The 24,001-nt window shown below is 48.0% G+C and overlaps 1 protein-coding gene across 1 annotated transcript in view; it reads left to right on the top strand.

The window, feature by feature from the left end:
* SHPRH (SNF2 histone linker PHD RING helicase) overlaps positions 1 to 24,001 on the top strand; it is a 763,974-nt gene that overhangs the window by 634,042 nt on the left and 105,931 nt on the right. The window contains exon 25 of the mRNA XM_085612283.1: positions 4,359 to 4,547. Within this exon, the coding sequence (XP_085468409.1) occupies positions 4,359 to 4,547 (189 nt within the window). The remainder of the gene's footprint in view (positions 1 to 4,358; positions 4,548 to 24,001) is intronic.

Here is a 24,001-nt window from a genome sequence, read left to right as displayed (position 1 = left end):
TGAGGCCATATTTCGTGAGGAGGGCCTCCTTCATGTGGCTGTAGGATTTTTGCACAGAGGCCGGTAGGTCGAGGAGGGTGTCCTGTCCTTCGCTCAGGAATCGCCCCCACAACCCGGCCCCCCAGTCCTTCTGTGGGACGCGGTGGGAGGTCATGGCTACCTCGTAGGCTTTGAACCACTGCTGGATGTCATCATTTCGATAGTACTCTTTGACCACATCCTTGGGGATGTGGACTTTCGGCTCTCCCAGGGGTGCGGGTTCTTGGCCCCCCGTGCTCCCGTTGCAACTTCTTTTCTTCTAGATCTCCTTGTACTCGGAGTTGTTCCACCGCTAGCCTCTTTTCGGCTAGCCTTATCTCGCCTTCTATTTTCAGTTTGGCCATTTCCAGTTCATGACTTCGGTCCCTTTCCCTGTCTGTGACGTCTTCCGGGGACCAGCCCCCATCCGCTGCGTTGCTTTGTGCCTGGGGGTTATTGCTTGTTCTCGGGAAGTTCCTGAGCTCGTCCGGCCGCTCTGTCTCCTCACCGACTTTGTCCAGTCGGGGAAGGGAGGCTCCGGACTCCACCCAGGCTTTCAGGGCTTGTTGCATGTCTTCCTTGGTGTTCAGACCAGTGGTAGCGATCTTCCGTTGTCTGCAAAATTGTTTCAGCTCCTTGTGTGTGTATTCTCCTAACCGCTGTACACAAAACGTAGCACTCGCGTCGGTTTCAGTGGTGCTCATGGTGGTTTCTTCTGCCGTCTTTGTTCGGTAGTGCGTCAGCCGTTCGCTGTACGATCTCTAGATTGCGGGTTCGGATCCCGTCGCTGCCACCAATGTTAGAAGCGTTACAACAAACAAATGATGGACGGAATGCTGACAATGCAGACATTCTCCCCCAGTCAAGAGATCTGGATTAAATCCATCGTTCTTTTGCCCACTACGCCACCCCAGTTTAGACATAGCCATATGCAAATCAGTCTTGACCCTGTGCCTCATGGGAACAGTCCAGCCCGAACTGCCAAGCCATGTCTTCCCTGGACCGGAATCAAGCATCCTAGGACCGGTTTCTGGCTATCAGCAGTCATCAGCCAGGATAGCTTGACTCCAGTGGCGTAGTGAGCACGGGTCCCACGTCTGGGAATACCCATCCCACTTAGGGCGAAAAGCGTTACAACAAACAAACGATGGACGGAATGCTGACAATGCAGACATTCTCCCCCAGTCAAGAGATCTGGGTTAAATCCATCGTTCTTTTGCCCACTACGCCACCCCAGTTTAGACATAGCCATATGCAAATCAGTCGTGACCCTGTGCCTCATGGGAACAGTCCAGCCCGAACTGCCAAGCCATGTCTTCCCTGGACCGGAATCAAGCATCCTAGGACCGGTTTCTGGCTATCAGCCGTCATCAGCCAGGATAGCTTGACTCCAGTGGCGTAGTGAGCACGGGTCCCACGTCTGGGAATACCCATCCCACTTAGGGCGAAATGCGTTACAACAAACAAATGATGGACGGAATGCTGACAATGCAGACATTCTCCCCCAGTCAAGAGATCTGGGTTAAATCCATCGTTCTTTTGCCCACTACGCCACCCCAGTTTAGACATAGCCATATGCAAATCAGTCTTGACCCTGTGCCTCATGGGAACAGTCCAGCCCGAACTGCCAAGCCATGTCTTCCCTGGACCGGAATCAAGCATCCTAGGACCGGTTTCTGGCTATCAGCCGTCATCAGCCAGGATAGCTTGACTCCAGTGGCGTAGTGAGCACGGGTCCCACGTCTGGGAATACCCATCCCACTTAGGGCGAAAAGCGTTACAACACACAAATGATGGACGGAATGCTGACAATGCAGACATTCTCCCCCAGTCAAGAGATGGATGGATTTAGGCCCAGATCTCTGTACTGGGGTGAATGTATGACATTGTTCTGTATTCTGTCCATCAATTGTTGTTTTTGCATTTGTCACCCCGAGTGGAAAGGGTATGCTCAGACGTGAGTCCCTTGCTCTCCATGCCACTGGAATCAAGCTATCCTGGCTGACGAGGGCTGAAAGCCCGAAACCGGTCCTAGGATGCTTGTTTCCAGTCCAGGGAGGACCTGGCTTGGCAGTTCGGGCAGGACTGTTCCCATGGGGCACAGGGTCAAGACTGATTTGCATATGGCTGGGTTCAAACTGGAATGGCATGGTGAGCAAAAAAACGATGGATTTAGGCCCAGATCTCTGTACTGGGGTGAATGTATGACATTGTTCTGCATTCTGTCCATCAATTGTTGTTTTTACCAATGTTAGAAGGGCCGGCCTCCGGGAAGGACAGAATATGTACCTGACCACCCTGCGACCCACCTTTCCCGGGAGAGGTAGCCGAGCACCGGCAGGAGACCCCCTCAGGGCTGGGTCCTGTACCTAAGATCGTACACACTGATTTAGCACCATGCAACACAGAGACACCACACCGTAGATTCTGAAGTATGTATTCTTTATCTGGAAATATCAGGACCTTTATGATCCGCAGAGGCGTATATACAAGTAGAGCAAGGGCTCATAAAGTCTCGGTTGGGGTAGGGGTAGCGGGACAGTCTTAGGATCTGGGTCAATGCGGGTGCATATCCGGCGCACGGCTCTCAATCCTCGAGCCGGGGGATACGATGCGATCTTTGGGGTCCAGCCGGACCAGAATGTCTCTTGAGTTGCGACCAAGTCGGCAGGACTCGAGTATGGGTGTTGGAGGTCGGACAATCTTCAAGGAGCCGCAAGTCGGTCAGCAGGGCTCAGAGTTCTCAAGGGTGCAAGGGGAGCCGCGACCACGTCAGCAGGGCTCGGGTGTTTTTAGGCAGAAGTTCGTCTCTGCCAGGTGGAGCCGCGACGCTGTCTGCAGGGCTCACCGAGGTTCCAAGAGTTCTGTCGGACTTTGGGAGGATGTTCGTTCAGCCGCGACCACGTCAGCAGGGCTCGTTCCGTTCCCGGATTCAACTGCCGAGGGTCCCAGAGCGCCCCTTGTTATAGGTCGACTCCTCTTTGATGTCCGGAGTCCTCACGGGCAGGGGTCTTAGCGCCTGGGGGTCGTTTGTTGGGGGTTCCTGCCACGCGGCCCTTTGATCCTTTCCAAGCGGGGTCGGGAGGGATCCCAGACACGCAGCAGGCATGGGGCCAGCCCTCAGGGTGGCCGGAGGGGTGATAGAAACTATTCTCTTGAGAGGAGGCCAGGTGTGAGTGACACTACTCCTCCCTCTCCTGCTCACCAGGAGCTCTCTCTCCCCCCAGCCGGCATGGCGTGACTAGGCCGGGGTTGCGCTTCGGTTGAGGGCGGCTATCTGGGGTGCGGGGCCGGGTCACTGAAGGCCGCGAGGCCGATGGAGGGGGAAGGGTGCCCGGTGTCAGGAAGATGGAGGGAAGGACGTGGGTAGCCCCGGGTTCTGTGGGGGACCAGGTGTGGACTGGGTCGGGTAGGCTATGTTAATCAGGGTCATGTGGGGTGTAGAGGTCAGTCTGGTGTCGCTACGGGTCTGGATGGGCCACGCCACGAGGCCGGGTCCAACATCCAGCATCTCCTACATACAGCCTTTGGCTGTGCGCTGCAGGTGTTGGACGCAGTACCTGTGCCCAGTGTGCTACTGGAATCCATCCTCCATTGTGCACAGCATTTCGCCATGTGCACCAGGTCCTGTGCCTAACCTGCTGCGTGCATCCCCCCCCCCCCCCCCCCCTTCCCTGCTTATGGCCTTTGGTCATGCAGTACAGGATTGGACACAGAGCTTGGCCTGCAGCCCCTGCGCCCATTCTGCAGAATATATGTATTCAGTATCACTATATAAACGTACATACTTACCAGTGCATGAGGATACTTGAGGGTATCATGCCTTTTAACGAGATCAGACTGTGACTAGTGTATAGTGGAATTCCGCCTAGTGAGGGAAACCGAATTGTGGATTCTTGAGCAAAATGAAGAGGAAGCTAGGTCTGGGTCGGTTTTGCAGGTACTTAATCTATTATTATTTGGGGTATACTCTCCTGATCCGACAGTGTAGAGCCTGAATAGGCTCCTCCTTCACTAAACTTACTTCAGGTTTTTAGAATAGAACATTTTGTGGGTCGCTGCCATTCTGGGACATCTCATTGAAGATGCTATGTGTTATCCATTATTTGGATCAAATAATCGAACTTTAAATTAAAAACATTTCAATTAAATTGTCTAGCTAGCCTTTCACGCAATTATGTATCAAGTAATTATTTACTCATTAAACAACAAAACAGACATTTGAACAAGAAACTATACCAAGAGCTCTCTGACTTTTACCTTGTGCGTGAAAACCATTAAAAACGCACAGTCACCTTTATATAATAACATTCCTTTTCCTTTGCCTTGCTTTTCTCCAGTGGGCCGTATTGACCTGTGGCCATTGCTTTTGTAATGAATGTATAGCCATCATGATAGACCAGTACAGTGTGGGCACACGTAAAAGCGCAATCAAATGCGCCATCTGCCGGCAGACAACATCACACAAGGAGATCTCTTATGTCTTCACGTCAGAGACATCTAGCGCAGAAGAAGACATTCCTGTTAAGGTAAGCTGCAGACCCTGAAAGCCTGCTACAAATCCCAATGTGATACCTAATCTGTGGTTTCCAAAATGTTTTGTAATGTCTTGAGTACAAATTCCTTGAAACAATGTGGCTCTAAATGAGATTGTGATATCAGCTATGACAACTGCTAGTAATCCTGCACAATGTCTTCAATAAACGCATCTGTCTTTTATGTGCACTTTACATGGCAGCATTATCATTTATAACATTTACTTTTCAGGGGTGTGGAATTTAATAAAATATCTACTTGTCCATAAGACAGGTTGGTTCATAAATCTACTTGCCCTGTAAAAATTGATCCACTTGTCCCTTTGATACCAGGTAGTGCAGCGACAAATTATGGCAGCAATCTAATTATATAAGACTTCTGATAACAGCCTCTGTGATTATGCCAGGGCTTAAACTGTATTAGGGTTTGAATACTAGCAATCCCCTTATTTTGTCACCTATTCGCAGATCTGCATATTGAGGCTGGAGGTGGGTGTAAGCAATAGTTCCACTGTTGGAAGGCCCTATTGAGTCTGTGTAAACCTAGTAACTAGCATGTTTTAGGAGTTTTCACCAACTCTTCTTGGAAATTTATTCCTGACAAGGGCATTAGTAAAACTTCTTCCGGGTTGGGGAAAAAAGAGTGCAAGGTAAAGTGAACTGGTAAGCGATCAACAGATTATCGTATGAGCAGATCTTCAAATTCATATTTACTCATGCTGAAATGCAGTTAGTAAATATTTTCTAGGAGTATGATTTCCTCGCCTGCTTCTGTAAATTATTGTGAAGTCATGAAAGCCATAAATCTGCACTAAGACAAGGACATATACCATGGGTGCACTTTTGTGAATCAAGGACCATTTCCGACCACAAAAATGCTTATTCTTATGTAAAAAGAACAATTTGAGATTCAGGAATCGCAATTTGGAATTGCACATACATGCCAATTCGGTATTTGAAAGGGGCATGTTAAGGGCGTCCCTTCCAAATACAAAATCACAGTGATATGTATGAATATTTTGCAACCGAATTACGGTTGTAAAACATTAATTTTTTTAACGACACCTCAAGGGCAGTAGTTACCATTCGCAATTAGGAAGTGGTCCCTTCCACTTTGTGAATGATAAAACAAATATTTTACGCCTGCTCTTAAAAAATACAATTTAAACGTTTTATTTTATTTTTAGTAACACATCCAGTTTTCCTTGGGCTGCAATTAAAAAAAAAAAAAAAAAAAGATTGCTTTATTAAAAAGCAATCACAGACATGGTGGTCTGCTGACCCCAGTAGGCTACCTTCCCTGTGATGGCTGCTATTCTCAAAGGGTCGCAATCACAAACTGCAACCTACCTCATTAATATTCATGAGGTGGGTTCATTTGCAACCCACTAGGAATCTTTAAATGTAACTGAAAGAATTTCGTACATCTGATAGAGACATCTAGCCGCAGATTCCTTACCTTTGAACTTCCAGACGTCAGGCCTGGAGCGTGACCACGACTTGAAGTCGTGCTCCGACTGCCGGGCCATGGTGCCATAATCTTTGAGGGAGTGGTCCCTAAAGCTGCTAGCGGCCCGGCATCCGGCACCGCAGCAGTCGCCTTGTTGGTCTCGATCCCGGTCCAGGTCTCGGTTGAGAGGAAGGTCCGAGCACAGCTCCGGTGCATTGAAGTCCTCTTCGTTGAAGTCATCGAAGTCAGGTAAGAGGAACCACAAAAAACACAAGAAGTTGAAGCCTGCTTTGACTTAACCCCGCCTGGTTTACGATGTGGTAGAGGAACCTTGGCGTTCGAGGCTCAGCGGAGCGGGTGCCTGGGTCGGCTCGGCGTTTCCGGGAGTGATCCCCACCCAACATAAGGAGTTCTATGATGCCATGTGTGCCATATGTGGGCGGCCTGACCCTGCCGGTGCGGCTTCGAGCTCCGCAGGCTCAGATGATGATGGAGTCCCTGTGGGTGCCACGCCTGCGGCTCCGGCGCCACGGCCTCTGATTGGACCTGTTCCCGGTTCCGGACCGGCACCAGAAGCACCTTCTCAGTGACCTTCCCCGGCGCAGCATCCAGCGCCGAGGTCCTCGGCGGTGCTGGCACCCACTGGCGGTGCCTCCCCGATTCTCATTCCCAATGATAAGGAGCCGGTCGGGCGTACCGCAGCCTGGGGTCTTCAGCTCAGGACCACTGCTGCCATTTAATGAGGCCTTAACGGACGTTCTTCTGGGCACCTGGTCCAAACCCAGCACAGGGGCTCCAGTGACTAGTACAATTGCCCGCTGCCATCTCCCTGTACCAGGAGACCCAGTTTTCCTCACCACCCACCTCACCCCAAAAAGCTTGGTGGTCCAAGCTGCCACTTCCCGTGGTGCGTTCCCTTCCACACCCCCAGATAGGGAATCCAAGAGACTGGACAGTTTTGAAAAGAAAATTTTTTCTTCTGCCAGTCTGGCATTGAGGTCGGTGATTCGATATGGGACACGGTTGCGCAGGTGCTGCCCAGGGTCTCGAAGGAGGACCGGGCTCTACTCTCCCAAGCGATTTCAGACCGGCAAGATGCAGCAAAGTTCGCCATCAGATGTGGCTTGGACACAAACGACTCGCTGGGCATAGCAATGTCCACGACAGCGGCCGTACGTCGCCATGCCTGGCTGAAAACGTCTGGTTTTTCGGGGGATGTCCAAGCTAACCTCATGGACAAAGCAGATGCTGCCCTTGAACTTCCCAGCTCGCATCTGCTTTTCGCTTCTTTTGTGGCTATGGGAGAGGCTGCCAACTGCACTAACCCTATTCCGGCCAGCAGGCCCTGTAAGTTCAGCAACCTCTGCGGGGCCGTGTATGTGATTCACCCCAACCCCATGGGTCGGGAGGCCGGGAGTCGAGCCAAGTTACGATCCCCTCCTCCACCACAAAACCTTTCTAGTCCTTTACCCCAAGAACATTCACAGCCAGTCGGTGGCCTAGTACGCCATCATCTCCACCACTGGCGGAACATTACATCGGACAGGTGGGTGTTGCAAATAGTCCGAAGGGGTGACTCCCTCAACTTTGAGAGTACCCCATAATCTATGCCTCCAGTGTACGATTGGCTGACAGAGGATCACCTTGCTCTGCTCCGCGAGGAAGTCAAGACTGTCTGGCCAAGGGAACTCCCCAGGCCTGAAATAGGCTGTGGTTGTTATTCCAGCTATTTTCTAGTCCTAAAGAAGGACAGAGGCCTTCGTACTATCCATGACCTCAGAGCCCTCAACTACTTCCTCTAAAAGGAGAAGTTTATGGTGCTTGCCCTAGCTCAGGTCCTGTCTGCCCAGGACCCGGGAGACTGGATGGTAGCGTTGGACTTGCAGTATGCCTATTTTCATATCCCGTCCTGCCTACCAGCCCATTGTCGCTACCTGTGGTTTACCGTGGGCCACGGGCACTTTCAATTTTCAGTGCTTCTTTTCCGCCTCACCTGTGCCCCATCGGGTGTTCACAAAGGTGATGGCAGTCCATATGCTGAGATCGGGCGTTCCAGTCTCCCCCTATCTCGATGACTGGTTGTTGAAGGCGGGCTCATCCCAAACAGTTGTTTCCCACCTCCAGACTACGGCGAACCTCCTGCATTTGCTGGCGTTCACTGTCAATGTGCCGAAGTCACATCTGACCCCCTCTCAGACGCTCCCTTTCATTGGGGCAGTTCTGGACACTGTGCAGTTTGGGGCTTTTCCTCCTGAACCGTGAGTCCAGGATATTCAGGCTATGATACCAATGTTTCAGCCTCTATCCTGTATTTCCGTGAGGGCTCTGAGACTGTTGGTCCTCATGGCCTCCTGCATTCTGCTGGTGAACCATGCACAGTGGCACATGCATGATCTGCAATGGGACCTGAAGTTCCAGTGGACACAGCATCGAGGAAATCTCACCAACCTGGTTCAGATTTCAGAGGGCACTGCGAAAGACCTGCAGTGGTGGATTGGATCAAGGGCAGACCCCTCTCTCTTCCCCACCCAGATCTCACAGTAGTGACAGATACGTCCCTTTTGGGATGGGGTGGAGATCAGTGGACTCTGGTCTCCGGCGGAAGCCAGGCTCCATATCAATCTGTTGGAGCTTCGGTCGATCCGACTGGCACTGAAAGCCTTTTTATCACCCATAAAGGAAAGTCTGATACAGGTGTCCAGGGACAACACTTCCTCCATGTGGTACTTCAACAAATCGGGTGGAGTGGGGTCGTGGACTCTCTGTCATTAGGCCCTGCGTCTCTGGACTTGGCTGGAACAACAGGACATTTCCCTGGTGGTTCTAAACCTGGCCGGTTCTCTGAATGCCAGGGCGGACAAACTCAGCCATCGGTGCCTAGTCCATAACAAATGGTGTCTCCATCCATAGGTGGTGCAAGGTCTCTTTCAGTGGTGGGGAGTGCCTTGGTTAGATTTGTTTGCCTCCAAAGAAAACGTGCAATGTCAGCAGTTTTGCGTGTTGGAGTTTCTAAGGCAGCGCTCACTCAGCGAGGCTTTTCATTGCGAATGGAGCTTCGGCCTCCTGTACGCCTTTCCGCCTGTACCACGTCTGCCTAGAGTGCTCAAGAAGATCAGGCAAAGTCATTCTTGTAGCTCTAGGCATGAAAAGTCTGGTACCCTGACCTTCTGAACATGGCCATCGATGCTCCTATCAGATAGCCCCTTCAGGAGGCTCTTCTGTCGCAGCAGCAGGGCAAGGTTCTTCACCCAAACCTGTCCAGTCTCTACCTCCTTACATGGATATTGAGCAGCAGCTGTTGACAGCTTTCGACCTTCCGTCCGAAGTCTGTCTTGTTATCTTGGCAGCCAGGCGTCCCTCCACTAAAACAGTATACGCCTGTAGAGGGAACAAATTTGTGGCATACTGCACAGCAAAGACTGTTGATCCACTTTCTGCTCTTCTTTCAGAGGTTTTCTTGTACATACTTTCTTTGGCGCAGCAAGGATCTGCCTTGGGCACTCTTAAACGATATATTGCAGCCATCTCTGCTTTTCTTCGGCTACCAGATCAGCCTTCTTTATTCAAATGTCCTATTGTTAACAGATTCTTTAAGGGCCTTACTCATCTGTTCCCTCCATCTCCTTTTGAAATGCCCCAATGGGACTTAAATCTGGTTCTCACCTTTCTTATGTGTGCTCCCTTTGAGCTCTTCATAACTGTCCCCTCAGGTTGCTGACTCTAAAAACTGCCTTTCTTGTTGCCATCCCATCTGCTCGCAGAGTGAGCGAGCTGCAGGCCTTATCTTCTAAGCCCTATTTTCTATCTGCCTATCTATAGTGGTGCTTCGGACTAACCCTTTATTCCTTCCTAAGGTCGTCACGCCTTTTCATGTGGGGCAACCTGTTGTCCCTCATATTTTATCCACCCCTGCATCCCTCAGAGAAGGAGAGACTCCACATTCTGGACCCAAAACGTGCATTGTCTTTTTCTCTTGATCGCACAAAAGACTTCCGGGTGGATAATCAACTCTTCATTGGCTATGTGGGTGCCAAGAAAGGTTGGCTTTTAAAAAACCGACCATCTCCCAATGGATTGTCCTTTGCACCAAAATATGCTATGCTTTGGCAAAAAAGGACCCTCCTGTGGGGTTGCATGTCATTGGACTAGAGCAACTACGGCAACCACAGCATTAGCATGTGGCGTTCCAGTCCTTGACATCTGTCAGGCAGTAACGGGTGCATCCCTGCACACGTTTTCCAGAAACTACTGCCTGGATAGCCAAGTCCGGAAGGATGGGTATTTTGCCCGTTTGGTCCTCCAGGACTTTCTAGTTTGATCTTGGTTTGCAGTCCCTCCTCTTGGGCTGTTATAGCAGGGGTATCTATTCTAAGGTAAGGAATCTACAACTAACTGTCTCTATCAAATGAACAAGTTTCTTACCTTCGGTAACGATGTATCTGGTAGAGACATATGTTAGTTGTAGATTCCTTACACCCGTCCTCCCCGCTCTGCGAAGTGATTTCTAGGGATAGGGTCTCCCCTTAACGGCCCTAGTTTTGACACACCTGTGGTCAGTGTCTTTCATGGCTATGCTCTTCTGGCGTGGGAAGTCATGTTAAGAAATGTCAGCATGCATGGGCCACGTCTATGTAGGTCACGCAACGTCATCCCGGTGCCCGCGATGCCGATGACGGACGTGGAGCCGACTGACACCACCTAACGACACGCAGGGGTACTGCTGAAGAAAAAATCTCTGGATCCAGATTGACGCCTGGGGGAAATTCTAAGGTGAGGAATCTACAACTAACATATGTGCCTACCAGATACATTGTTACCGAAGGTAAGTGTTCTTCCGGAGTGGAGGAACACCACTTCAGACAAATGCGTTTTGAACATAATACAATATGGATATTGCACAGAATTAGACACCATACCTCCATGCAAGGGATCAAGGAGAAAGGTGCATTCATAGGAGGAAACATCCCATCTACTCAAGGAAGTAGAGGAAATGTTGGCAAAGGATGCTACAAAATTCTAGACTTAAGGTTTTTAAAAACAAATTTATAGACATAAAAGTTCAAAATGACAACCCTGCAAGAGGTAATACCACAACTGCAAGTAGGAGATTACATGGCAACAATAGACTTAAAGGACGCTTATTTACACTAGTCCATGAACACAGGCCTCAACAATTCCTCAGATTTGTGGTATAAAAAGACACTACCAGTTCATGATGCTGGCATTCAGAAAGAAATTGGCACTAAGAGTATTCACAAAGTGTCTAGCTGCAGTAGCAGCACACCTTTGAAGGCAAGGCATACATGTTTATTCATACCTAGACGAATGGCTGGTAAGGGTAAAGTCATTAAAAAAAATGTAAAGATCCCATCCAGCAGGTAATAAGAACTCTGTACCGGCTAGGATTCTCAATACACATAGAGAAGTAATCTCTCGAACCAGAACAAGAGAAAATGTTCGTGGGAGCCAGGATAAATTCATTTCAAGGGAAAGTATTCCCCTGTGTGAAGAGATCAGTTACATTGTGAAGGAAATACAGCTGTACCAGAAGGGGCCAGCTCTGACATTGAGGAGGGTGGGGAAGCTACTAGGAATGATGGCTTCCTACATCCCTTTGATACTAGACACAAGACTCCACATGAGACCATTTCAGGAATGACTATGAAGCCAATGGTCAGAGGCAACGTGGAGTTGGGAAGATCTAGTGGTTGTCACACGGAGGATAGAGGAGAATAGTGACCTGGAACAGGTCACATATAACATAAGGAAGAACATTTACACAACCAACTCCAACTGTGACCATAACAACAGATGCCTCACAGATGGGATGTGCAACGCACATGAACAATCTCAAGGTAAGGGTAGTCTGGAAAAAGCAGACTGCAGTACAACACATCAACGTCCAGGAACTAAAGACTGTATTCCTGGCCTTAAAAGCCTTTCAAAAAGAGCTTTGGGGAAAATTAGTATTTATCCAAATGGACAACAAAGCCACCATGTTTGACATAAACAAACAGGGTTGGACACAGTCTCTACCACTATCAAAATTAGCACAAGAGCTGTGAAACTGGGCCATACAAAGGAAGGGGAAGATCTTAGCAGTCCATCTACCAGGAGAGAACAATGTTATGGCAAAAAGACTGAGCAGACAAGTTTCATGGTCTCATGAGTGGGAACTGAACCAAACCGTATTCAAGAGGATCTTTCTGATGAGGAGAACACCAGAAATTGATCTGTTTGCAACACCACAGAAAGTGAAATGCCAACGCTTTGCCTCCAGACAACATGATCACCATTCCATGGGGAATGCACTGCCGATAGATTGGTTAGTGAAATTTGTGTACGCTTTTCTCCCGATACCACTTTTTCGCACAATGGGCAAGACAAACCTGTTTCTCGGAGCCAATAGAACTATACCAGGGGAATATTTACAAATTACCAATCATGCAAGATATGTTGTCAATGCAAGAAGGAAGATTGCTTCACCCTGATCCAGAGTCTTTAAACGTAGCAGCATGGCTCCGGAAGGCTTAGAATTTGGACACCTAAAGCTACCAGAAAATACAATGACTGTCTTAAGAGAGGCAATAAAATCAACAACTAGAAGGTGTTATATAGCTAAATGGAAAAGATACTCACTCTGGTGTCTTAAGGAAGGATTATTAAAGAAGAACACGAGATAAGACAGTGCTTAAGTACTTAACACATCTTCTAGACTGTAAGCTGACTTATGCATCTTTAAATGATCATTTATTTAATAGTAGCATACACAAGGTCCACATTGAGAGAAGTTTCTTCACTACACCAGTCATTAATCGGTTCCTAGAAGGAGCAAAGAGAATTACACCTCCAAAAAAGGTACCCTCATCCACATGGAATTTAAATACTGTGCTCACACAACTGATGAAGCACCATTTGAACCTTTACACAAGGCATCATTACAAATGCTCACACTGAAAACTGCCTTTTTAGTGCCCATAACATCACTATGCACAGTTAGTGGATTACAAGCGCTCATCTTACAACAGCCTTATTTCCAAGTACACAAGGACAGAATTGTCATGAGAACTGACCCGCAGTTCATGCCAAAGGTTACCTTGCAGTTCCACATGAATCAAAGTATACAGATACCAAGTTTCTTTCAGAAACTAAAGACACACACAGAGCGAATATTACATACTTTGGAAGCAAGACATGCAGTAATGTATTACATCAAAAAGGCAGACAAAAACACGAAACAGCTCTTTGTGTCATTTGTAAATAGTTTTCTAGTAAGACCATTTACCAAGAACACAGTTGTAAGATGGATAGCACAAACTATTCAGGTGTGCCGCAAGAATGTAGGAGACACATTCCAAAACACTCTTGGGGCACATTCAACAAGAATCAAAAGAGCAACCATTGCTTTCCTAGAAAATACACCATTACAAGGCATTTGTATGGCAGCAACATGGTCATCAGTGGATACGTTAAAAAAACACTATTGTGTAGATATTCAGATGAACAAGGAAGCAGAAGTAAGACAAAAGGTCTTAAAACATCTGATTTCAAATCGATGCTCATCTTCAACCCAACCACCACAATAGTAACACACTGCTACAAAATCCATGCAAAGCATGTGAATCTAGAAACGATTCACCCTGCATATTTGTATAGAGTCTTACCTGTCAATGTAGTTTTTCAGCTTGAAGAATTTTCTGGATTCACAAGCAAACCCACCTCCACGAAGAACATGAAAGGAGGTTACAGCAGAAAAAACAAATTCAAAGATGGCGACCAAAGGTGGGAGCTTCCGGAGGAAGCACCATGACGTCACGTGGGGACACCAAATGGGGGTCCATCAACACAGGAGTAAAGGATTGATTCGAACCTCCTATCACACCTCCTCCACAACTCAGCAGCCCGGTAGCTGTACATCCAATTCTCTGCCCCAACACTGCAACTCGATGAATCTTGTGAGCTGGCAACACAAAAAAGCATGCATTAAGGAGGATATGCAGTATGCTTCTGGCTTCACAAATGGCCCACAATGTGTCTGTATTGCAATGCGGCTGATTTTACAGCGCCATGGATACGAAGCCTGTTCCGGATGTGCGTGGCTCACAGGCTCGAGTGGAGAAACAGCAAAAAATATAAATAAACAAGTGGGCACGGGAGCTGGTGTGCCGAGAGGCAGCTGGGATCGACGCGGCTAGGAGGGTAAAGAGCACAAGCCCACTCCTGCGCTGGGAAGAGCTGTGAGGATGGAAAAAAAGTGCGGCTGCCATGTTAAAAGATTAAATGTGGCAGGCACCGTGTTGATAAAAAGAAATAATTCCACGCCCCTCCTGAAGTTCGGCATGCTACCGCCATGCCAGTTAGAAAATAACACGCTGGCAAGGTGATGAAAAAACACACATGAAAACGGCCCAATGACAAATACATAACTGAAATCCTGTCCCAACAACGCAATGAGAACTGCAAAAGTGAAGTCCTATTGTTGCATCGGATTGCGCAGTGTTTGCTGGCAAAGCTGCCTGCTCTCCCCCGCAGCCTCCTATGCGTGCTCTCTGCTGCCCAGGAGGGAGGGAGCTCTAGAGGCAAACAAAAAACAAAATAGTGCCACAAATGAACATACATAAAAAAGGATAAAAGGAAGAACACATGTAACAGGCAGTCTGCTGGGAGGGTCCAAAACAGCAGAAGGTGTGACAAATTAACCATTTTCACCAATCAGAACCAGCCATTTACAAGGGGCATTAACAGGAGCCAATAGAACACATGTAAAGTGCTTCAATCTTAAAGAGATGTGCATGTGTTGCCTAGGCGAGACCTAAAATGAGTAGAAGGGCAAAGTCTTTTAGGGCAAATTCCAGACCCAACCACTACATGGTGGAATAATGCACAGCATATAAATCCAGAAAATTCTTCAATCTGCAGACTTACACTGACAGGTAACAAACGATAATTTCCCACTTTTACACAGTCAAAGCAGACAGGAAATATGAATTCCCTGCCAGTGCTTTCAGAACCAGTTTGGGGCAGTTATCATTTCACAAGTCCTTTTAAAGCTGTTCTCCAGATGCAACCTTTGCTGTGAAGAGCATCATTCTGCACGGGGTAGTCTCCAGCTTGCAGTACCCACAACAGAGGCCCAAAGAGGTGTCAACTTTCAGCAGCCATATTGAAGTGATCAGAAAAGACAAAAGACTACTATCGCCTGAACGGTCCCTTTCACCTTGAACAACAGAGACTGCAGTCCAACACTTCACCCATGCTAACTACTAAATGACGACTACTAAATGACAGGGCTGCACGAACACTAATCAGCAAATCCGTTCAGGAAAAGGCCTAATTGAATATCTGAATGAGCCCCCCCCCCCCCTTCAGTGTCTAGGTCTCCTCCCAAACAAACACACACACACACACACACACACACACACACTCACACTCCCCCGCCCCAGCTTCAGGAGTGTCAGCAATACACTTCCAATGTCTAGGGAAAAACCCTTACCTCCATCTTGTGCACAGGAACAGGCCATGGTCTTACAAAATTAAATCGCAGGCCTCCATTACTCTGCCTCACTCATACACACAATGCATGTACCACACAGACCACATATACAAACGCGCATAATGTACACTTGGGATATAATGGTAGGATTTAGGTTGGCGCACAGAAGCAGAACTTTGCACAAGTGGGCCAGTAGATCTCCAGTCCAGTGACACATTTAAAGATCTGGTCACAAATACGGCTTCACAATATGTGGTAAGCTACCACAACTGCTCTACATGTGAAACCCATGACAGGGACAGTAGCCCACAGTCAATAAAATAAGCATCTGCTTCGTGTGCCCCTCCAGGTCACAACACGTCCTGGACCTCACTCCTGTCTAGATTAGGGTGAGACTAGGGCCAAAATAAATAGTCATAATACCAGATGCACATAGTCGTGCACTCAAGGTAGGGTAACACAAATGTACACTATGCAGACCAAATCCTTGTCCCAACAGGAGTGCATGTGCTTGTCCAAGCTCTCTCTCCTCCTCCTGCCCTCTTTTCATTCCTGCTCCACTCCCCATCCATCTACGATGTTAATTTGTATTATTATTTTTTACTTTACACTCCTCGTGCTTTCTTTTCACCCCCTCCCTTTCTCCACGCCTCAATGCTGCCTGTCCCATTACCAGTGTTAACGTAATTTTTTGTTTTTTACTTTTTTCAACGGTGCTGCACCTGCAAAGTGCTGCTGGGCCGCTCGCTCTCTCTATTGCATTTCATGCACATTTGTTTTGACCTTTTTCCTTCATTTTAATTTACCGCTCCAACATGGCTGTCTGCCATATTAGAAAGGCAATTTACAAATGACCACCCATTTCACGATGCATATGCACTCAATGCCCTTGTGCACATTTCACCACACCTGCATGTGCTTTAGAGACTATCTTGAAGTGCGTTTCCTTTGATAGAAAGCCTATTTCACGATTGCCTGTTATGCATGCGCATTAGTCTTGATTCACACTCACACACACACACACACACACACACACACACACACACACACACACACACACACACACACACACACACACACACACACACACACACACACACACACACACACACACACACACACACACACACACACACACACACACACACACACACACACACACACACACACACACACACACACACACACACACACACACACACACACACACACACACACACACACACACACACACACACACACACACACACACACACACACACACACACTTGTGCCACTAGCTCTGCCGGTTAGAGCCTAAACCTACTGGAGTTTCCAATGCTTACATTGTTAATGTCACAGCTGGCTCATCTTACTTGACAAACAACGATTTCTGTTAGTGGATAAACTTTTTGTGTGATTTGCTGGAGCCAAAAAAGAGAACCACTTCCCAACGGATTGTAATATGCATCAAGATATGCTAAAGGCTAGCCAAGAAGCAGCTCCCTGAAGGCTTGTGTGCATGTTTCACCAGAGCAAAGGCTCCTACCAATGCACTGGTGCCAGTGCTTAATTTGTGCCGGGGCTTAGCACCGGCACTTATTTTTCAGGACCAGGTCTACACCACGCGTCTGCAAATCTGCACGTCATATGGCATTGTAGCATAGACAGTAAATTAAATTACCTCACTGACTCGGCGCAGACAGTGTTGTTTTTCTCCCTAGTCCCGGTGAAGTGTGTTGTGGCTGTGATACACTAAGAGCCAATAAAATGTATTCACATCACATTACTGGTCCAGACCGTCCGACTCCAACGATAATTTATTTCCAATATGATCCACATTCAGTCGTGATGATGCGCATTGCGAATTTCCCTTATGCAGCGGCCCTTAGTTCAGTGTTGCTGGTGGGCGGGACACTGATTGGGCTGGATTTGGTTCTGTGGGGGTAGGGCTGTGCGGCGGTAGCAGTGTGCGTAGATTTTGTTCAAAACGCCACACGCCACACCCTGGCACACCCACACCCCGCCACGAGTCATCAGAAGTTCAGGTGGTTAGCCCGACAACATCGAGTGCCGGCAGCAGCAGGCCTAGGTGGCCTATCTCTATCAGTCAATAAAGGCAGGCAGGCCAGTGCCCGGCCGCCCACCACCACCATTAACCGTAAGTAGCAGCCATTGCCAAACCAACACTGCTTTTTTTTCTTCTTGAAGGTGGCGGGTGGCTGTCGACAGAGGAGACTGGGGAGAGGCATGGCTCAACAGAGACCCCGGGGAGGGGTATGCGGTATGAGAAGCCTGTCAGGGGCAGGTATATCGCCTCTTAGGCACCGGTCAGTTGGATGTAGCTCTTTGAAGGACCTTAGGGATCGTATACCTCGTCAGGCGCCCTAAAGGCGGCAGTATACCTCCTCAGAGAGACCCTTGTTGACAAGGTGAACATTGTCAGAAACACTTATTTGGGATGTATAATCCACCAGATATCCCGTAGGTAGAGGTATAGAGCTTCAGAGACCCTGGTTGAAAAGGAGCAGCTAATGAGAAGCCCAAACCTCCTCCGGTGCCCTTGTTGGAGAGCAGCAGCTCTTTGTGTGCCCACGAGCCAAGGGCGATCAATAATTCCTGCGATGGTGAGGCATTCGCTGGAGGCCCTGAGTTGCATCCATCATCAGAGGACCTGTTACCATATGCACCCGCTATCCCACTGCTGGGAACTCCACGAGGGGACACCTACACGACAGCGACTGAATTGCATCACTGGGCCTCGGAAGGGATACAGGACGTGGGAGACCTTTTTCAAGACGGCACTCTTATCCGGTACCAGGAACTCATGGCAGAGCAGAACCTGCGCCCTGGGCAGTTTCTATTACATAGAACGATCATAGCCTTGTTAACGTCTAAATGGGGTACACTCACTCAGGAACCTCCCACGCATAACACTTTGCAATACCTTTATGTGATGGGGACAGGGGGACACCTCACGCGCTGGTTCACATCTTCTCTTTGACAACACACGGAGGTGGACCTCACTCGACTTTGACTTCATTGAGTTTGAGTGAGAGAGTTTACAGATCGAGAATGGGCGGTTGTCCGGGGCAGCCCGACCTACGTCCCCCGTAACCAACGATTCAAACAAATTCAATTCTTTAGGTACTACACCGGGCCTACCCTACTCCAGCTCAAATCAACAGGTACTTCCTTCGCACTGACGCGGCTTTTCCCCGATGCTGGCAGTTAGATGCTGACATTATCCATATGCTTTGGTGTTGCCTGGTCCTGACTGACTATTGGAATAATATGACGGTCACCCTCACAACTTGCACCTCCCGCACCATTCCTCCTAATTGGGAGGCCGATATGCTGCACCTCTTTAGCAGAAACAAAGAATATATAGCTGCCATACGATTTCTAGACCTGGGTTTAATAACAGCCAAACGTTTGATCACCAGGCGATGGAAATCCCCTCTGTCGCCCCACCCACTTGCCTGGCGCCGATCCCTGCTTAACTGGGCTAAGGCGGAGGGTGTGGTGCTGTGTAGAGAGAACCTGCATGGCGTTCGTACATTCCCCCTAGCACCTCAGTGGGACATAATGGTTTCCAAGCTCCAGGAGATGGTCACTGGCACAGAGGACCCGAATACGTTGCATGAGGTCGTTACTCAGGATACATCCCCCGCCGGCGGAAGTGTAGGGTAGTGCTGACACCCGAGCTGCCTTGGCTCTTCTGTTTCAGAGCCTCATTGTCACCAGGTCCTGGTTGTTTTTGGCCCCTCCAGCTATGCTAGATGCGGCAGCAGGTCTTAAGCGACTCCCCCCCTTTCCCCTCCTTGACTTATGTTGTCCTCATTTAGTTGTTTCCTATCTCCCCAGTTGGGTTCGAACTGCACTATACCTAATTCGTTTACATGCTACCCGGTGCCGTGACTCACCAGCACTGCTCTGCCCTCCCTGGGATATTGACTCATGGTTTGAAGTACTCACTATAATCCACATCTCTGTTTTCTCTGTTGCTACTGGGTATTGTGCATCGCGCTATTGGCAATCATTTTTCTGTTTTCTTCCACTTGATGCATGAGCGCTGCGCTGATTATATGCTTTATTAATAATGTGCAAAATGTTAATAAAGAAGATTTAAACAAAAAAAAATCAGAGGCCCTGGTAAAGAGGTATATATATCATCACATACCGTGGGGAGGTGAGAGGTATGCATCATCAGAGGCCCCTGGGGAAGAGATAGATTCATTATGAGAAGCCCATCGCATGCCTGGGCGGGGAGGTATATCACTTCAGAGGCCATGTGGAAAAGGTATTTTTATTATTATTTCTGTATTGACCAAATTTTACAGCTAGAAACTCAGTACATAGAATGGTGCGGTTCACAAGAACATGCTGAGAACTGTGTACAAACAATCATTGGCCAAGCCAATAGGTCTGGCCTTCAGTGTGCTAACACAAGGCCAAGCTTTACCAATGTTTTGTGTATATGAGACGTTTGTGTACCTTGTGTGTATCACTATGTTAAGTGCATAGATTGTGTCTGAGTTATGTCCACGCTGCTCATCTATTGATAGTGTGTGTGGCAGAGTATGTGAGCAATACTTGCTAAAGCAATGTGCAGAATTTGTATGAAGGTTGTAAGTAAAGCTTTTTCACATCTTTTAAAAGTGCTTGTTTACAGATTGTTTGCAGAATCTTGCCCAGGTTGTTTGCTGCCTTTTTGTGTGCATTATATTTGCAGTTTGTGGCACGTTGTGTCAAGAACCTGTGAAGAGGCTGCATGTAAGTTTTGTGTAGTGCATTGGGAGTCTTTCAAATTAAGGTGAGAGTTAAATGGCTGCTTTGCAGCCTTCTAATATAACATTACCTCCTCTATGTTCACACATACACTGAAAACTGAATGTAGTAAGCTCTATATAAATACAAGAATGTGTAGTTTAAAAGAAACTGAATGTTGGAGGCATATGAGCTGTAGATCACTTGCTTTTCATACTCCTGCCATCTAGTGTTGGGTCCGGATGTTTGCAAGTTGTTTTTCTTCAAAGAAGTCTTTCCAGTCACGAGGTAGGTGACTCCTCCTTTCGATGATAGTGCGCATGGGCATCGACTTCATTGTTAGATTGTTTTTTTCCGCCATCGGGTTCGGATGTGTATTGCTGCGCTGCGAAACTGTTTCTTCAGGTTCCCCTCGGTGCTCAATCCACTCTACCCACGTCGGTATTGTTTCAAACGCGTAGCCCACTTCTCCACATATCGTATCTGTCGAGGAAACCCTCTAGTTCGATCGAAGCTCTTCGGGAAGGCCGTCCAGCCTAACCGCATCGGTCCACTTTGCAGTCGCTGGAACGGACTCCATCAAATTCTGCCCCCAGTGCCACGCCAAGTATCCGCGCACTGACTCTCACAAAGTGTGCAACTTGTGCTTGTCTCTGGAGCACAACAAACAGGACTGCGATGCGTGCAGATCGTTCCGATCGAAGAATACGCTCCGTGATCGTCGGGCTCGATGTCGCGAAATGCAGAGTCAAAACGTCGAATACACGTCGGACATCTTCGGCAAACGATCCGAGCACGAATTCAACACACAAGGGGTCGAGGAAGAACAAGATGAACTTGCCTCCATTCCAGAATCGGTCTCCGAGATGGAAGAAGACTTGCCACAAGGTCAACGTCCCGTGAGTACTGAACGACCCTTGACCCAAGCTCCAACTCAGCCGAAACAAAAGGCTTCGGTCCCACTCCTGCCTTCGGGCTATGGTCAGCACCGACAAGATGTTTCTGGTGCCCCGCTCTCTGACTCGGCACCGAAACACGTCACTAAGCCTTCCAGCTTGGGATCTAGTCGGCCAAAGTCTGGCCCGAGCCGAAACCTTCAGGCAGGAAGCCGAAAACCGCTGCAGAGCCGAAATAATAGACACCAAAAACGAAGGCTCCTTTGGCACCAAAACCTTCCATGCCAAAGTCATTCTACCCCGACATCGAAAACCTAAAACTGGTCCTTTGGAGCTGCAGGGTCCAATTTTCGACACCCCAATACCCAAATCGGAACCAAAACAAAAGGAACTTTATATAAATCTAGATACAAGACGTGTTCTTACTAAATCACCTCAGAAACGCAAACCTGAGTCAGATTACACCCTTTACCATATTCCTTTGAAGAGGAAGAATGTAGGTAATAACCCCTCCCCTCTTCCTCCTCCACCACCACATTTCCCTCCACCAGCTTCTCCACCTTTGCAGCATTCACTGAATACACCAACTAACTCTCCACCACCACCACCTGATGATGATGATGATGGAGATGGGGGGGGGGCAATATTTTACCAATAGACAGCTGGAAGGATTATAACACGGATTCACCTACAGATCATGACCCAGATCTTTACCCTGCAAAGCCTTCCCCTCCTGACAACAATGTAGGATATCTAGAATTACTTGCTAGAGCTGCAGAATATCATGGGGTACAGTTACACAAGGAATGTCTAGAGGAAGATTTCCTATTTGAAACGCTCAGTAGCACATAAAGAACTAGCCACACTCTACCTATGCTTAAAGGTATGATGAGACGTGCCGACGATATCTTTAAAGATCCAGTGCGTGCTCACATTCTCACCCCCAAAATTATTAAAAAATATAAGCCTGCTCTCTCAGATCCAGTCTATATTAAAGGGCAGTTACCACTAGACTCCTTGGTGGTCTCTAATGCCTGTAAATGGACCAATTCGCAGACTACAGGGGATGCTCACCCTCCAGACAAAGAGTCAAAACTATTAGATGCCTCCGGTAAATGAGTAGCCGCCCAAGCAGCAAATCATTGGCGCATTGCCAACACCCTGCTAGCCAGATATGATAGGGCACACTGGGACGAAATATAGCAGTTTCTACAATTCTCATAGATGAGCACAGAGCAAAAGCCCTGGATTTAGTCCAGGAAGGGAAGATGATCCAATTCCTCAATTAGATGCGCTTTAGATGCTGCAGACACCCCAGCCAGAAAGATCAATACTAGCGTGTTACTAAGGAGACATGCATGGTTGAGGATTTCTGGTTTCAAACCTGAAGTACAACAGTCTGTTTTAAATACTCCTTTTGACTAGGAACACCTCTTAGGGCCCAAAGTAGATAAGTCATCAGAAAAAATAAAAAAAGACACAGAAGTAGCCAAATCTATGGGAGCTCTGCAGTCTCTTTCGTCGCTTCTTCTACCGTGGAGGGTCGAAAACCATGTCCTCCGACAATACTGCAGCCTCCTACAAAGGCAGCAGTCAATCTTCCTCTATAAGGGGCTTCTTTAGAGGAGGATACAGAGGCAACAACAACAAAGGTCGAAGCAGGGGTTCCACACCACGTAATCTCCCCTCCCCAACAAGCAGTGACTTGCCTACACTTCCCCCCAATCATCTAAAACCTGTCGGGGGACCACAATTCCTCCCCATTTGGCAATCTATCACCACAGACAAATGGGTGTTAGGAATTATCCAACATGGTTATTGCCTAGAGCTTACCAACAATCCTCCAAACATTCCACCACGTTCTCATAAAATGTCACCAGAACGTTTACATCTACTTCAGCAAGAGGTCCAGTCTCTCCTGTGCAAGGAGCCATAGAACCTGTGCTGTTATAACATCATGGTACAGGCTTGTACTCCCTGTACTTTCTCATCCCCAAAAAGGACGGCTCCTTGAGACCTATCCTAGACCTTCAGAAAACTAAACCTCTACATACTTGCAGAGCATTTCCACATGGTAACACTTCAACAAGTGCTCCCACTTCTACAGCAGTTCGATTTTATGTCTACTTTAGACTTAAACTACGCATATTTCCACATTCAAATACCTCACATTCATGATAGCGGGTCATCATTACCAATTCAAAGTACTACCATTTGTAGTCATCACTGCTCCCAGGGTAATTACCAAATGTCTTGCAGTAGTCGTAGCACATCTGAGAAGATAACGCATCCATGTCTTCCCATACCTGGAGGACTGGTTCATCAAAGCCAGCACTTACCAAATGTGTCTCCAACACACTCAAACCACTATTCAATTACTTCACCAACTAGGGTTTGCAGTAAATGCCTTGAAGTATCATCTACAGCCTTCCAACACACAAACTTATCTTGGAGCCACGATAGACGCTCAGAAAGCTCTAGCCTCTCCCAATACAGCCAGGAGTCACAGTGTTCAGTCCCTTCTCACTCAGTTTCAGCGCAACCAATCATTACCAGCAAAAGTATTCCTGCAACTGCTAGGGATGATGGCGTCTTGCATTATAATTGTTCCCCACGCAAGACTTCACATGCGTCCCCTTCAAGAATGCTTAGCAAGCCAGTGGAACCAGTCGCAGGGTCAGTTGATCAATCTAGTGTTGGTAGATGGCCGCACCCATCGCTCTCTGCAGTGGTGAAACCCACAAAATGTATCGGTAGGGCGGTCCTTTCTCGACCCTGTTCAACAGACAGTGCTAACAGCAGACGCATCACTCACTGGTTGGGGCGCTCACCCACAAAGTCACACAATCCAAGGATTATG

Source organism: Triturus cristatus, chromosome 6 (genome assembly GCF_964204655.1).
Source record: "Triturus cristatus chromosome 6, aTriCri1.1, whole genome shotgun sequence".
Classification (NCBI taxonomy): domain Eukaryota; kingdom Metazoa; phylum Chordata; class Amphibia; order Caudata; family Salamandridae; genus Triturus; species Triturus cristatus.
This window is presented reverse-complemented; position numbering and strand designations above follow the sequence as displayed.